The sequence below is a fragment of the Bos grunniens genome, chromosome 1 (assembly GCF_055505025.1).
Source record: "Bos grunniens cultivar Pamir isolate PY7600 chromosome 1, Bosgru_T2T1.0, whole genome shotgun sequence".
NCBI lineage: Eukaryota > Metazoa > Chordata > Mammalia > Artiodactyla > Bovidae > Bos > Bos grunniens.
The window spans coordinates 88,120,940-88,136,167 of NC_141165.1; the positions used below are offsets into that span (position 1 = coordinate 88,120,940).

A 15,228-nucleotide genomic window follows, 5' to 3' on the forward strand; every position below is an offset into this window, starting at 1 on the left:
CCAAGGATGGAACCCATTTCCCCTGCAGTGGAAGCACGGAGTTTTAACCACCGGACTGTCAGGGAAGCCCCTATTGGCCCTCTTTTAAAGTGAAGAAACCAACATGCAGAGGGGTTAAACATCAGTCACTTCTGGCAAATAGCAGAATCAGGAGGCGACCCAGGCTCCCTGATTTCAGAAGCCCCGTGTTAGCCACCACTCTACCGCCTCAGTTTCTGAATGTTTCCTGTATCCCTGCTCTGTTGCCCATCACCCATGTTCTGTGGTGTGTTTACTCCCCTTCACCCTTTGCCTCATGCAGGAATGTCCACCCCTCCTTTTCCTGAGGACAGGGGGCCTGGCTGTCTCCTATCTGAGTCAGTCACCCCTCGCCTGGCAGATCCTTGCTTTCCACTCCCTTGAACTCCCCCCGTTTGAAGTTGTGTCCTTCCACGGCACAGTCCCATACTTTTTCTCATCCCTGTCTTCTCATCACCCCGGAACAGTGCTGTGACCACTGTCCAGAGCACTGATCCTTGCTTGCTCCGCTCCAAGGGCAGTCCTGTGTCAGCTGCTGCACTAGGGGCTTGATTTGCAGTAACATCAGTATTTCTGAAGACACTCCCATGAGGAAGGCATTGTCCTCATTGACAGATAAGGACATGATCATCAGTCAGGTTTAGAGATTTGCCCAAGGTAACATAGCCAGTGGTGCAGGATACACTTGAACATGGTTCACACACTTGAACAAGTATGCACAGCCCCCAGCCCTTCATGCAGCTGATCAGGGTTATCCTGAGCTCCTCCGGCCACAGCCCTCACCCCAAGCTGTTCAGTCTGCCTTCACCACCCCCCACCACTTCCTCCCCACCTCAGTCTCTTTCTGCTGTGATCTCTTTAGAGTTTGTTCTTCCCTTGATCCCTCCACTTGCCACCAGATTTTCTCTTTTCTGTATCTTTCTCTTTAATCAGAAGGATGCTTAAATATCCCCTTTTTAAAATCCCCAGCCTCCTTCCTCCCCATCTCTTCCTTTCCCTGAACAACCGGATTCCTTGTGGGAGCTGCCATGCTGTCTGTGGCCACTGCCTCACCACTTTGTCACTGGATTCCACCCTCACATCCCACTGCACTGTAGAATTTGCCCTTGTTGGCCTCTGCAGAGCACTGGTTCTGGCTGGGCTTCCTCACAGCCCCCCATCCCTCCTCTCCAGCAGCTCCTTCCTGCCGGCTTCCACGGCACCCCTGCCTCTGAATAGCCCGTATTCTACTTTATCAAGGGAGGCAGGGGGCTGCGTCTTGGCCCGTGGCCCACACAAGCACCGTTTTGCTGATGGAAAGCTGTTGAATTCTGTAGAGCTGAAATTCTGTATAAATAGACACATTTACAACTTCCTGTCCATTTAACTATCAATCATTCCAACAAAGGTACTAATAATAACTTGCACGTGTAGCAATTCACAGCTTACAAAGTGCTTTCACATGCCCTTCAGTATCCCTATCTGTATGTAATGAAAATATTTTTTACGTCTGCAGAGTATTAAACAGGCATCATGAAATTCAGCACACTCTGCCAAGGTGCTGGGGAAGCATTATAAATGAGCTCTGTTATGATGAGGACTCCTTGCTTCGGCCCTCTGGGTGTTCCCGTTCCCCATGCAGCTCTCCTGGTAATAGATGGGTTATTGAGCCTGGGGATGGGACCCAAGTGGCCCTTGTCATTTTAATAACACATGGTCCTCCTAGGGCATTAGGAGAGGCCAAGGGCTGACCAGAGGATGTGGAAATCTGCATGTGTGGGTCGAGGGAAAGGCAGGTTGAGGCCCAACTGCAGGGTCTGAGATGTTTGGGTTAGGATACATTGTGACCAGATTTACATGCTTGGTGACACTCTGTAGAGGTCACGCTTTCTGGAGGAGACATGGAAGCTTAGGCTGAGATGGCGCGTGGCTGTGCCTTATTGCCAGCTCCTCTGGTTGGGAGGCCGTCCTTGGAGGACGGTGTTGAGGGTGATTCTGAGGCTAATCCCAGGCTCCCTGGCAGAGACTCCCCTGATTAGACGGTAGGATCTGCGTGGGAGTGAAGGAGGGCAAGGTGCGTGCGCCCCTCTCTGCTGTAGCTTCTTTCCACTGTCTTGGGAGGCAGTGGATCACCTGACGGACAAACTGGGGCCATCCAGGGAGTCCCTGAGGACAGCCCTTAGGCGGATTCAGCCACTCCACCAAGCGTGGCTTCTCTCTAGTGTGACTTGCTGGGACTTTGCATTGGAACTGGCAACTGTTAGAAGCCGAAGAGCCCCATGGATGAGGACTTTCCAGTCCTGTGGCCTCTGTGCCTCCCACCTGCTGCCCCCACTAATGGCACAGCTCTTGTGTCCTCACTCACAGGCTCTTTGCACAGCGTTTCCTTCTCTCCATGTCCTCGCTGCTCAGGTGCTGGGGGCGCGGCTTCCAGGGATGGCTTACATCTCTGGCCATGAGTCCTGCCCCTCACCATGGAGCCACATTGGTGACCACTGACCCCTAGTATCTCCTGCCTGTGACTCCTAACTCTGCTGACACCCCAGATCCAGGACACATTCAACTGCTTTGACCTTGGGCTGGGTTTTGGAGCTCTTGGGTTCTCATGGGTCATATGTGCCCGAGGCAGCTGGGTTTACTTGCCAGTCAACAATCATGGGGGAAAGTACGAGCAGTTGGCAACTTTGCTATCTTCTCATTGAGCAGATCTTTTCACGTGAGATGCTCAGTCACAATGGGGAGCAAGTTCTTCTTTCAACACACACATACCCACACTTCACCACAAAAAATAATATACTACCTCTTCTCCAAACCACTGACAGTCTGGAATAGTTGTCAGGTTACATCTGGTTCATTGTACATTGCTGCCAAATACAGAGTAAGAGGGAAAACAACACTCATCCAGGTCAAACAAAGCAGTCCCTCTGGCTGAGTAGTGTCTTTGCTGCGTGTAAATATGGCACCAGCCATGCCTCTTCTGATATTTTTGCTTTATGAGATGCTGCTATGTACAAGCCATTGGAGAGGCCAGAGCTAATGAAAAACCTACCCCTGAAGTGCACTCACTTTGAGATGCATTTAAAAATATATGGATGGATGGAAGGAGGGAGGGATGTGTGATGGAGCAGGTAACACGCTGGCAGTGGGAGAGCTGGTAAACAGGCGGATGTTCACACCACAGTCTTTTCATCTTGGCTGCAGGTTTGGAATTTTCATAATAAAATGTTGGGGGGGGGGTGGAAATTACCCTGACAGTGAACCATTTTAATCTAAAACAGGCTGCTGACCAATGTGGTCCCAAGGTTGAGAGTGAGGGAGCTAGCTATGTGGATTGGATCCATTTCATTTGGGAAGACTTCCCTGTGGAGGGTGGTTTCCTGCCTGCCATGGCTGTTCGAGGACTGGTGGAGAGGAGGGGTGTGCAGGCCTGCCTCCCTGGAGTGGCTGTGTGCTCTGCTCCCCCCCTAACCATAACCCTTGAGCCAGGGGTGCTGCTCTCTCCTGTGGCCCACAGACCGCATGCCAGCTTCCAGGCAGTTAAACTGCATTCCGCAGCCTCCTCCTGGCTGGGCCTGGCTTTCCTCACCTCTCCCAGAGGGCTGCCATATGCCTCGATGCTGCCTGTGAAGTGGGGAGGCTGTTGCCCAGCGCAGTGTCTGCCGGGGCTCTGCGTCCCTGGGCTGTGGTCCATGTGTGGGGGGTTTGGTGGGGGAGGCTTGTTGGCTCCAGATGGCCACCCTTGCGTCCCGCAGGTCCCAGGCACTACAGTGAGGACTGGGCAGAGAGGGGGACAAGAAGGAAGTAGGGGTGAAGTGGCGCTCTGAAGTTAGGTCCTGACCTGAACTGTGGATCACACTCGCTGGGGGCCTCACAGAAGGTGCTGAGACCCAACTATCAGGACAGCTGACTCAGGAGTGGGAGTAGAATGCAAGGCCTCCCCCGACATCTGACGCCATCCCCTGTCTGTCTGGTCTCCTGCTAGTGTGTCTGTGGGTTCTCAGTAAATACAAATTCTTGGTCCTTTTGGTATCAGTCTTAGAAGAATGGCATGAGAAAGAAAAGTATGCTACAGTAGTAGTGTAAGGAAGACTTTAAAAAACTGCCATTTGGAGCACTGCTTTCCACTGTATTAGCACAGAGAACAGGAGATCCATGAACAGTCAGACCCCCCTGGAAGCTGGCACTCCCCATGCGTCTCACTGCACAGCAGGTGCACGCATGTGCCTGGCGCACACACAGTCCTCTGAGCCCAGCAGCCCCCCTTCCCTTGATGCCTGCAGAGCTTGGAGGGGATGCCCGGCCCCTCTTCCCTTGGAGGCTGTGGAGCAAACAGGTCCCTCCTGCACGGGGGAGCTGGGGGGCCCTCAGCTGGTTCTCCTCGTGATTAGGGCCTACTCTGTCTCCTGAGAGGCTACAGGTCCTCAAGTTCAGACTGTGGGTCCTTGAGCCATGCTCCGGGTTTGGGTCCTGGCGCTGTGGCCACCCTCAAGCTGCTCTGTCCTTCCGTGTGTCGTTTTCATCACTTGTGAGCAGGGGATGGTTGTAAGAGTTCCGTGAGCCCACGCTGTAAAGCCTGACACGTTCGTAGTGAGTTCAGTGTTAGCTGCTGGCGCCCTTGGCCCCTGCTCCTGAATCGTCCCGCTCTGGCCACAGTTCTGGAGTCAGCATCGCCCTGAGACTCGGGGACAGTGCCTGTGTGCGTTTCCATTGCGGCTGTGGCAGGTTACCACAAATTGGTGACTGAAGACGACTCCAGTGTGTTCTCTTACAGCTCTGGAGGTCAGAGTCTGCCATGGTTCTCCCTGGCTACAGTGTCGGTACCAGGAGGGCCACAGTCCCTGCCAAGGCTCCAGGGAGGGTCCTTCCCTCACCTTTTCCATCTTACAGAGCTGTGCTCCTTGTGTTCCTGGCTCCTTGAGGCCGCTGCCTCTGTCTTCAGAGCTGGCAGCACAGCATCTTGCTTCTCTTGGCCGTGGCCACCACCTTCTGCAGTCAGATCTCCCTTTGCCTTACTCCTACACGGAACCCTTGTGATGGCACTTAGGGTCCCAGGATAATCTGGGAGAATCTCCCCTGTCTCAAAATCCTTCACTTTACCACGTTGCAAAGTCCCCTTTGCTATAGGGGGGTCACATCCACAGGCCCTGGGGCTGTTAGTCACATAACCAGGGAGACAGGAAGAAGTCCTCTGGGGTTCTGGGTCCAGGGCACAATAGTCACATAACCGGGGAGACAGGAAGAAGTCCTCTGGGGTCCTGGGTCCAGGGCACAATAGTCACATAACCGGGGAGACAGGAAGAAGTCCTCTGGGGTCCTGGGTCCAGGGCACAATAGTCACATAACCGGGGAGACAGGAAGAAGTCCTCTGGGGTCCTGGGTCCAGGGCACAATAGTCACATAACCGGGGAGACAGGAAGAAGTCCTCTGGGGTCCTGGGTCCAGGGCACAACTTGGCCAAGTTCTGAACCGACTTGGAGCAGCATCCAGCCCCGGCGGACGACGTGCACCGCCTGGGCGCCTGGGTGTCACCTTGTGGTGGCACCAGGCCCTCTTTGTCTGCCCGGTCAGAGTCTGAGGGCACAGTCCGTGTCTCATTGTTACATTTCCAGGGCCCAGCACGTGGCAGGCACCAGCTTGGTTGTGTGTTCGTGCAAGCAGGCTGGCACTGATGTGTGGTGTGTGTCCTTCTAGGCCATGGCGAATGTCACTGCGGAGAATGCAAGTGCCACGCAGGTTATATTGGGGACAACTGTAACTGCTCGACAGACATAAGCACATGCCAGGCCAGGGATGGCCACATCTGCAGCGACCGTGGGCACTGCGTCTGCGGGCAGTGCCAGTGCACAGAGCCTGGGGCCTTTGGGGAGACATGTGAGAAGTGCCCAACCTGCCCCGATGCCTGCAGCACAAAGAGGTAAAGCCCCCACCCCAGCTTCTCCCCCAGACCATCCTGCCCTCTGGCCAGTCAGCCTCCAGGGCCACCAGGCTCTCACTCCCCATCTCCCACACCTTGCCCATGCAACCTTGTAGGGCAATGAAACTCTTACTCGCATGAACTAGAATAGGGCTTTTGAAGCTCTGGTTCCATGGAGATTTTGTAAAAACAACACAAAAGCAAAACAGAACAACAAAAAGCAAAGACTGTTATTCAAGTTTAGAAATTACCAGATTACTAGGTTAAATGAATTGATTTTGGTACCAAAATAGCATCTTCTTGAGCCCTTACTCTGTCACTGAGTATTTCAAAAGGACATTCAGCATGCATGTTTTTTCCAAATAAATTTGACCCTCCCCATTAACATCTCCCAGTGTTTCACAGGCCACCTTCCCTGTATAGAAAATACTGCTTTAAACAAAACATCATCAGAAGGTAGATTGGACAGGAGGGCACCTGACCTAGATAAGGCATGCCAGGAACAAACTGCAGTGGCTTTTGAATTTTCTGCTCCATTTGCACAGATAATGGAGCGGGTCTCCGTGCTGCTGCTGAATGCAGAGATTGTCCAGATACAGGCTCCAGGCCTCCACTGACCCAGCCACAGGGTCGCGTTCCCCAGTTGACCTCGCAGCTCTGCCTCCACATTCTGACAGAGCACGAATGAGAGGGAATGAAGGAGAGCAGGGAGTTACGGCGTCGGGAGAGCTAGAGTGACAGCTTGCCTTGATTTTGCTAGAGAAGCAGCTGCGCCATCGTCATCCTCGTGCTGAGGGGCCAGGAGGGAGGGGCACAGATAATCAGAAACAAGTAATAATACAGACGTTGTTTCCTTTTGGCTGGGAAATGCAACTGTGCAATTTTTTTTGGCAGATATCCCTTCCAAATGCCTGGCCCAGGCTCCTAATGAGAGGAGGTCATGCTCCCCGAGTGGCTGGGGCTGCCGGTCAGTCTGAACTCAGAAACGTTATGGGTGGCAGAGCCCCTGTCTGGACGTTTGCCACAAATAATCCAGGCGTGGGTAATTGAAAGCTGGCCGCAGATGGAGAGACAAGATAGACAGGGCCAGATTTTATTTTGTGTAATTAGAGGGAAGCCAGGCAGAGTAAGGGAAAAGAAACACAGATCCACTGTAGACCTGCTAAGAGTGGAGAAACAGCAGAAATGCAAATGGAAACGTCCCAGGGGAGGAGGTTAGGATCCTGGGTCTGGAGCCCAAATAACTGTGGCCATCTGAGCCTGGACTCTCAGCCATTATCAACATGTAATGCCTGAGGGAGGCACCCTCCCCCCAGCTCCCACCAGCACGACCCTTTGGAGTCTGTGCTCCCAGACCTTGGGGCCTGTGAGGCTGTTGGGAGGTGGGGATGCAGCCAGGACAATACACGTAGAACAATAAAAGCTGATAAGACCTGTTTCTTTGCCTTCCTCTGGAGCAGCAGGGCAATAAAGGGTTGGCTTAGGTCAGTTAAAAGGCCGCTTGGGAAGACAGCCTTAGCTTTAAATGTTTAAAGCATTCATTTCCAAGAAGACATGGATTTTTTTTTTTTTTTTTTTATCCATTAAACAACACCAAAGGAGCAAGGAGAGCAAAGAGATGCCATCAAGGAACCTCACTATTCCTTCTTACTTGTCTCTGGGCCACACTGACACTGCCTCTTTCACAGCCTACTTGTAACTTTAGAAAAAAAAAAACAACAAAAATGAAGTCCTTTTGATAGTGCCTCATTTCAGGCTGTTTTTCTACTCACCGCTTTGCTGAGAACCACCAGATTTCCAATGCCTTATGTCCTTTTTTTCCCCCTCTGGTACTTCAGAGCAGGCAATCTCCACTTTCTAGAACTAACCAAACACACCCTTCACCTTGGGTGAGTTCATATTCAGCCTCAGCTGATTTCAATTAACAGACTCCCTGCGCAGAGTCTGTCTCAGCAGCTTGTTTGTTTAAAGGCCAGACTTATGTTAATACGTGACTATAATAAATCACAAGTTTCAACCCAGTGCGAGGAGCACGTGGGTTAAACTGATTTGCCAGTGTGGATGATGAGGGAATGTTCCCTGGAAGCAGGCCTGTCCTTTCCCGACTGCAGGGCCTGCAGGTGGAGGCCCCCGTGGTGAATCCTAGTGGAGACCAGAACCAGACACCTTTCTTTGCAGTGTGTTAATTGTGGGGAGGGGGGAGGACAGCGGCATTAGTGAGAAGGACCAGAGGAGGAGCCACCCCTTCCTGGTGCCCAGCCAAGTCTCAGTACCCGCCCACTGGGCTCTGGCCTCAGGGGAAATGCAGCAATTCCGACTTGTTTAACTCCGGAATGTTTCCATGAAGTCATTCCGGGAGAGAGGAATTTGGTGGCCCATCCTGGAATGGTTGAATTCTTCAAACTATTAGAACCCTAGTAAGAAAGTCTTATCTGCTTTCTCTCCATGATCTACTCACTTGCGCAGTCCTCCTCAATGTTCAGAAAGCAGAGGAAGGACTTGGGAAGGGACTTGACGGAGTGGCGGGGGTCCTGGGTGCTGAGCCCTGCTGCCTTTGAGTCCGCATTTCCCTCGCCTGTAAAATAGAGTGACTTAATGAAACGCTCCCAGCTCCCTTCAGGCCTGGCATCTACTGCACAGGTTTTGTCCTGGAAATGTAGTAACTGGTTCCTCCATCCCAAGGAATTTAAAAATGAAAATGAGAAACCTAACGCGTGGCAGTTATATTTCCTGCCATGTTTTTCCCAGAGAGCCTTCCGGACACACAGCCCTGTTGGCCCCCATAGGCCTGTGGGGTACGGACTGCTGTCCCCTGTGTCGTTGAGGCTCTGTAAGCTTCCCCCTCACCCCTGCCACATTCTGGTGCCAGGACACAGCTGCAAGGAGGCAGTGGCCTGCCCCACATGCTTAACTCTGGAGTCCTCACCCCATTTCCTGGAGAAGCCCCTGTTTGGGGGATCTCTTTCCTCCCTGCAGGTCACCGAGCACCATCAGCTGCAAGTGGACAGTCCGCTGGCAGTTTTGTTGCAACCCACTTCTCCCTGGAGTTGAGTTCTTGCCACCCCATTTATGCACCTCCCCACAGTCCCCCAGAGGGGTTAGGGACCCTGTCTCCCCTCCACAACAATCTTAATGAACCGTTAGAGCTTGGCTCCCATGCCACATGGGCTCTGTCTGGGAGGGAGAAGGGGAAAGGGCTGAGTCTCCAGGACAGTGGTCCTTAGCCCTCACCTTTTTGCTTAATCCCTGGAAGACCAGGCTCTAGCCCTAGAGATCCAGATTCTGTGGGTGTGGCTGGGCCCCTGCAGAGATGTCCTAAAAGCCCACCCAGAGAGGTTAATGTGCAGGAGGGCTGAGAGCCCTGCCTGCGTGATGGTCTCCTGGTGGGGATCTTGGGAGTTGGGCCACGGGGGTGTGAGAACCCCTCCTCAAGGCCAGGAATATTTTTTTTTTAATCATCAGAAGCTCCCTGTGTTGGGCAGACTCCTCAGGGAGGCATTTGACACAGCGGAGTGCAGGTGGATGTGGCTCCTGGTGTCAGAATTTGAAAGGCCTCCAGCCTGCAACTTGACATGGGGACCAGACACGTCTCTAAACTCACCTAGGCTCCTCCAAGGACCTTCAGGCTTCCCTGCATGAGGGCAACGGCGGGGACAGTAGGGCTAAGCAACTGGAGATGGCAGAAGTTAAAGCTTCAGGGGCCTAAAGGAGGGCTGGGATCTGCACTCTTGGGGCATGTACTCGGTTACATGTGTGGAGCTGATCCACAGCATTTAACACCCACATTTATCGCCTCTCTTCCAAAGAGACTGTGTCGAGTGCTTGCTGCTTCACTCAGGGAGCTCAGCTGACAACCAGACCTGCCAAAACCTGTGCAAGGACGAGGTGATCACACGGGTGGACACCATCGGTGAGTATGCCGAGTGGCCTGGGCAGCTGGCCCCTTTTGGATCCTGGCAGTAGATGTAGAGACGTAGAGACTCTATCCTGTGGGGATCTTCAGGGCTGCCTGGCAGACAGGACGCTAGTTTTAGCCTTGAGTTAGGAAGTAGCCTCAGGTCCTTGGCCAGTCCTTGCTGGCTCCCCAAGAGGACTTGGGGTACCTGGGCTAGGGCACAGGTTCCAGGCTTTCCTTGTTCATCGGTGTCTATCCTGTCCCTGGGCCCAGTCCCTTCCTAGCCACATCTTCTCCCAGGCTTCCTGAGAAGTTGGGGTATTAGTTAGAATAAGTACTGTCAGCTGCCACAACAAACAGGCCCCGAACCTCAGTGACTTAACAAAACAGAAGTTGGTTTGTCACTCACTGAAAGTGAAGATGTTCCTGGTTGACAGAGCCTCCATTGGTCCTTCATGAGCCCAGATACCCTCTCAGTTTTGGTTCCACCCTCCCCCACGCCCTCAGAAGCCTCTCCATTGAGTCTACAAATGGGGAGGACAGAGGGAAGGATTGGATGGGAGGTTTACATGGGCTGGACCTGGAAGGGTACATGTAACTTCCCCCCAGAATTCAGTCACCTGGCCACATTTACTGCAGGAATGGTGGGAAATGCCATCCAGGAAATGCAGGAAGCTGGGAAACCATGTTTGGTGACCAGCTAGCCAGTCTCTGCCCCATTTGGCCTCAGCCCAGCACAGCTCTCTTGATGCTGCTGGCATCAGACAAGGCAGAGCTTGCATTCTGTCCAGGTGAACCCAGGATAGAATTCCTGCAGGTCTCTCTGCTCCCTGTTCCTGCCTCCCTGGTCTTGATTGATGCTCTGGCCAAATCATGGCAACCAAGTCATGAATGCCATCAGCGCATAGTCACTGAGCACCTACTGTGTGCCAGGGCTTGTACTGCACCTGGGAGCCAATGGGGAGCCCCCCACCCCCCCGCCAGCCTGGCCTCATCATGCCAGTTTTCCTGCCCTACTTCTGTCCTATGACTTGAGACCTGGCTCGCAGCAAGTTCTGCCTGCAGACCTGGGCCATTGCCTCATGACTGGACACCCACAGAAAGACAGGGCAGTGCCTCTCCTGACCCACTGACTACTCTGTCACTCTGGAGCAAATGTTGCTGTTCATGCACAGCTGTGACCTGAATCAGCTGCTTCACAGAGAAAGTTTCTGTTCGAATTCAGCAGTTATCCTTCCTTCCCCCAGGCACACACACACACACACACACACACTTGCTCACACTCAGCCAGACTGGGCTTACGGTTGGGGTTTGAGAGGAAAAGCCCAGTTTCTATTTGAATTCAGCAGTTATCCTTCCTTCCTTCCCCCAGGCTTTCACACACACACACACACACACACTTGCTCACACTCAGCCAGACTGGGCTTACGGTTGGGGTTTGAGAGGAAAAGCCCAGTTTCTATTCGAATTCAGCAGTTATCCTTCCTTCCTTCCTTCCTTCCCCCAGGCTTTCACACACACACACACACACACACACACACACACACACTTGCTCACACTCAGCCAGACTGGGCTTATGGTTGGGGTTTGAGAGGAAAAGCCCAGGCCTCTGCATCTGATAACCACTCAAAACTGTCTGGTCCCAGGTCCTCCTTTGAGCCACAGGCTTACAGAGGGTGGAGCTGGAAGGCGTTCCATGTCACAATATAACCTGCAGTTGTTACTCAGGACCTGTGGGTCATTCGCTTATCACCCGCCTCCCTCTTACTTCACACTCTTCCGGGCTTCCTTCCCCCTAAGAAATCAGTCTAACCCCGACCCAGGGAAGCCTTGGACTGTGGATAATGCCTTGGGGGTGGGGACTGGAGGGGGTGGGGAGGGTGGCGCCTTCACCTCAGGTGACAGCCGTGTGGGGACAGCAGGTGTGAGGCAGTGTGAGGAAAGGAGCTTCTTCGCACGGGGAGCAAGGCAAGCAGTGTGCACCATGCTGGGGGCTGGGAGTCTCTCTCTCGCCTCATGGCCTGGCGTGCTCATTTCACGTCTCAGGACAGCACTGCCAACTCTCGTCCCCCTGCAGCTGGCTCTCGGCAGGGGGCTCGAGTGCGAGCTCTCACTCAGGCCTCCGCGGGCAGCCGGACAGCCTCCTCTTTCTCCAGTTCCATTGTCCTGCCCGCCTGGCCATAGTGCTTCCTTTCCTCCCACATCCCCACAGTGAGTGCTGCAGAGGTTCCCTCACGTGGAGGGGAGTTGGCATCCCTGGGGCAGTCTAACTCAGTGCTGGGCCTGCATTCTTGATATGAGAGACTCCCAGTCGGCCCCTCTGCACCCCTTTTCTTTGGGGGCAGGATTTGGCTCTTCACCCCATCCCTCGGTGGCTCCAAGTTACTCAGAGAGATACTCAGGACATCTCTGCTTGGTTTTCTTCCAGTGAAAGATGACCAGGAGGCTGTGCTTTGTTTCTACAAAACCGCCAAGGATTGTGTGATGATGTTCACCTACTCAGAGCTCCCCAGTGGGAAGTCCAACCTCACGGTCCTCAGGGAGCCAGGTGGGTGAGGCCTGGCCCTGTCTGCTCCCCCGGGCCGCTTGGTTTCTGTGTCACCCATCCTCTCCTCACCATCCTTTCCAAACTCCAGAGAGGGGAGGGACACAGTTCCCTGTGAAGATCAGGATCCAAGGCCTCCTCTACCTGACTGCTGTAGTTCAGAAGAAAGATGAGTGTTCATCTGGGGACCATCGCTGGGGCGGAGCTGGGGGGCTGTGACTGGAGGGAATGGGAGTTATAGGAGGATAGGGCCCTGCCCTGGGGGAGTGTCTCATCTCAAAGGAAGGGGTACAGGGGTGATGGTAAGCACAAAACACACTTAACCTACATGGCCGGCGGCAGTGCGAGTGTGCAAGGCAGGGCCGGACCATCAGGGCCAGGCATCGGGGAGCTCTGGGTACATGCATGGCCCTGGCTGGGCTGCCGCTTCCTGGAGTGGAGTCCAGGAAGGGCAGAGCGCTGGGTTAACATTCCCACAAGTGCTGTGCCCAGCCACTGAGGACGGCAAGCTCTGACCCTACATGGACATTTCTGCCTCATGCTCCGGGCCTGGGGACCAGTAGCCCTTTTCCTTGGGATAATTAGGGTTTCTGGTATGACCCCTTTTATTCTTTGGAGGAGGTTGGAGCGGGGGTGAGGGCGCAGGAAAAGATCTGCTCTCTTGAGTTCACAGCATTGCAAACTGCTTCCACTTGAGGCCAGACCACATAACATGCCTTCCCGAGGCAGAGGCAGAGGGAAGGGTTGTGGTCTCAGCCCAGGATGCACGCCTGAAGAATGAGGCTTTGTTTCCAAGCACTGTCTTTGTGGTTCTTTGAAAATAAGCACATTTGCTCCAAAGGCTGCACACTAAGGGCTTACAAATGTTGGCTGGCCCCCAGCCCAGCCCTTGTGGAATGGCTTCGTGAAACCTCCTGCCGCCTGGTCTACTCCCGAAACCATTTATGTGAAAGTTGAGACGTGGTCCAGCATCCTGCGTGGGCGGCGGGGCCGGGCTGGAGCGTGGGTGCTTCGAGTTGGGGGTTGCAGCCGTGCGGAGGGTGTGCGGGGAAAAAGTGGAGCAGCCTCCAAGTTCTCCTGGACTTTGCCCTCGATTTGCTGTGTGGCCTTGGGACAGTCACCAGCCTTCTTTGAATCTTTTACTTCATGTGCATTGGAGAAACCCACCTGCCACCCACACCTCCCAGAAGCCATGTGAGGGTCTTATGAAGCACAGGAGGGCCTCTGGGGAGAGCTGGTGGGCCTGAGGTTGGAGCGGGGGGCATGGTGATGCCGGCAGCTTGCTCACTGTGCCCTGGTCCTCCAGAGTGTGGGACCGCCCCCAGTGCCATGACCATCCTCCTGGCTGTAGTCGGCAGCATCCTCCTGACTGGGTTTGCACTTCTGGTCATCTGGAAGCTGCTCGTCACCATCCACGACCGGAGAGAGTTCGCCAAGTTCCAGAGTGAGCGATCCAGGGCCCGCTACGAAATGGTACGCCAGTGGGAAGCTGGAAGTGGGAAACATGTCAAGCTTAGGGGTCTAGTTGAGTTCAGGCAGAGGCCCCCTCACACCTTTAGCATTCAGAACAAAGAAGTGAAGCCTGAGGGGTGGTGTGTACCCAGTTCTGAACACTCTGCACAGAGCCCCACACCACATCCAGGTCAGGAGGCTCATGAGCAGAGGTGCTGGGCACAGCCTGAGCAGGGGGAGTCTGGACGGTCTGGACACAGCCCAGGAGGGGACCCCCTTACCCACAGTCTATCGCAATGTCTGTGTGTGCCTTGCTTCCGAAAGCAGACTGCGAGTCACCCAAGGACAGAGCACAGTGAGTACCCCCTGAAGTCCTAGTTAGTTTCTGTTAAAACTGGAAGGGACTTTAGAGACCATCTGATGGACAAGGTCCCTCATTTCAGAGATGGAGAGAGAAAGTTCATGGAAGAGCGGGGCCTTTCCAGGCCAGTGGGTTGGAGGAGCAAGTCTTGCAACACAAGGCAGCACCTCCACCCGAACGCTGAGCCCGCTGCCCTCCTGGTGACTGACCCTGGAAGGGCCTCCAACCCTGTGTGTTCGAATGAGTGAATGAACTAACACATGTCCTTTTACCCTCTGTGTTCTCTAGGCTTCAAACCCTCTGTACAGAAAGCCCATCTCCACGCACACTGTGGATTTCACCTTCAACAAGTTCAACAAATCCTACAATGGCACAGTGGACTGACAGCTCCTTCCCCTCAGAGGGCTGGAGGGGGTGAGCTGTCAAGCCAGAGACTGACACGCTCTGGACAGCTGCTCGGCTTGATCGCTGCTCCCTGCTCCACCGAGCGCAGAGACCTTCCGGCAAGCCCGGGCAGGGAGCCTGTGCAGGAAGGCGCCCGGCTGTGCCGGCTGGCCACCCCTCCAAGCCTGGCCGCGGTACTCTCGGCTCTCCTCAGCACGTCCAGCTTGTCGTCTCAATGAACTACTGAGACGCGGGCCGCGTCCTCCTTCCGGGAGGGCTGGGCCTCAGATCTGGCCCCACGAGAGGGCTCTTGGGAGTGTCAAGAGTGTGTAAAATCCACAGTCTGGCTTCGCTCATGTTGATCATGTTTGTATGAAATAAAATGATCGTGCATTTATGTATAGTTCTGATTCCCGAGAATTACCTGCCTGTTGTCTCTGCCTCGCACGTGGGTGTTGGTGACGGGATCGAGATGCCTGTTGGAGGCATGTAGTTTGCAGAGGTCAGCTTTCTTCTGTCCACGTTCATCTAGTACTTTTGTAATGAAAAGGAAAGAGATTGTTTGGGATTGAAAGTAAAGATTAAAACCAAAAGATTTTGTGTCTGACACTCTTCATGACATGCACTTACCTTTCTGAAGTCCCCAGCAGGGACACCACACAAGCCAGTCCAATACTCCA

At 53.9% G+C, this 15,228-nt stretch overlaps 1 protein-coding gene across 2 annotated transcripts in view; it reads left to right on the forward strand.

Annotated features, from left to right (window-relative positions):
• Nucleotides 1-14,951, forward strand: part of ITGB5 (integrin subunit beta 5) — a 116,127-nt gene extending 101,176 nt beyond the window's left edge. Inside the window, exons 11-15 of one of the 2 annotated variants that reach the window (XR_015164421.1) lie at nucleotides 5,689-5,911; nucleotides 9,718-9,821; nucleotides 12,235-12,354; nucleotides 12,443-13,824; nucleotides 14,453-14,951. Coding sequence is in view for 1 of the 2 variants with exons in the window: in XM_086402480.1 (XP_086258606.1) it covers nucleotides 5,689-5,911; nucleotides 9,718-9,821; nucleotides 12,235-12,354; nucleotides 13,658-13,824; nucleotides 14,453-14,548 (710 nt within the window). In the remaining variant the exon portion in view is untranslated. The remainder of the gene's footprint in view (nucleotides 1-5,688; nucleotides 5,912-9,717; nucleotides 9,822-12,234; nucleotides 12,355-12,442; nucleotides 13,825-14,452) is intronic. The other variant, XM_086402480.1, reaches the window with a different exon arrangement.
• Nucleotides 14,952-15,228: the final 277 nt, after the last annotated feature.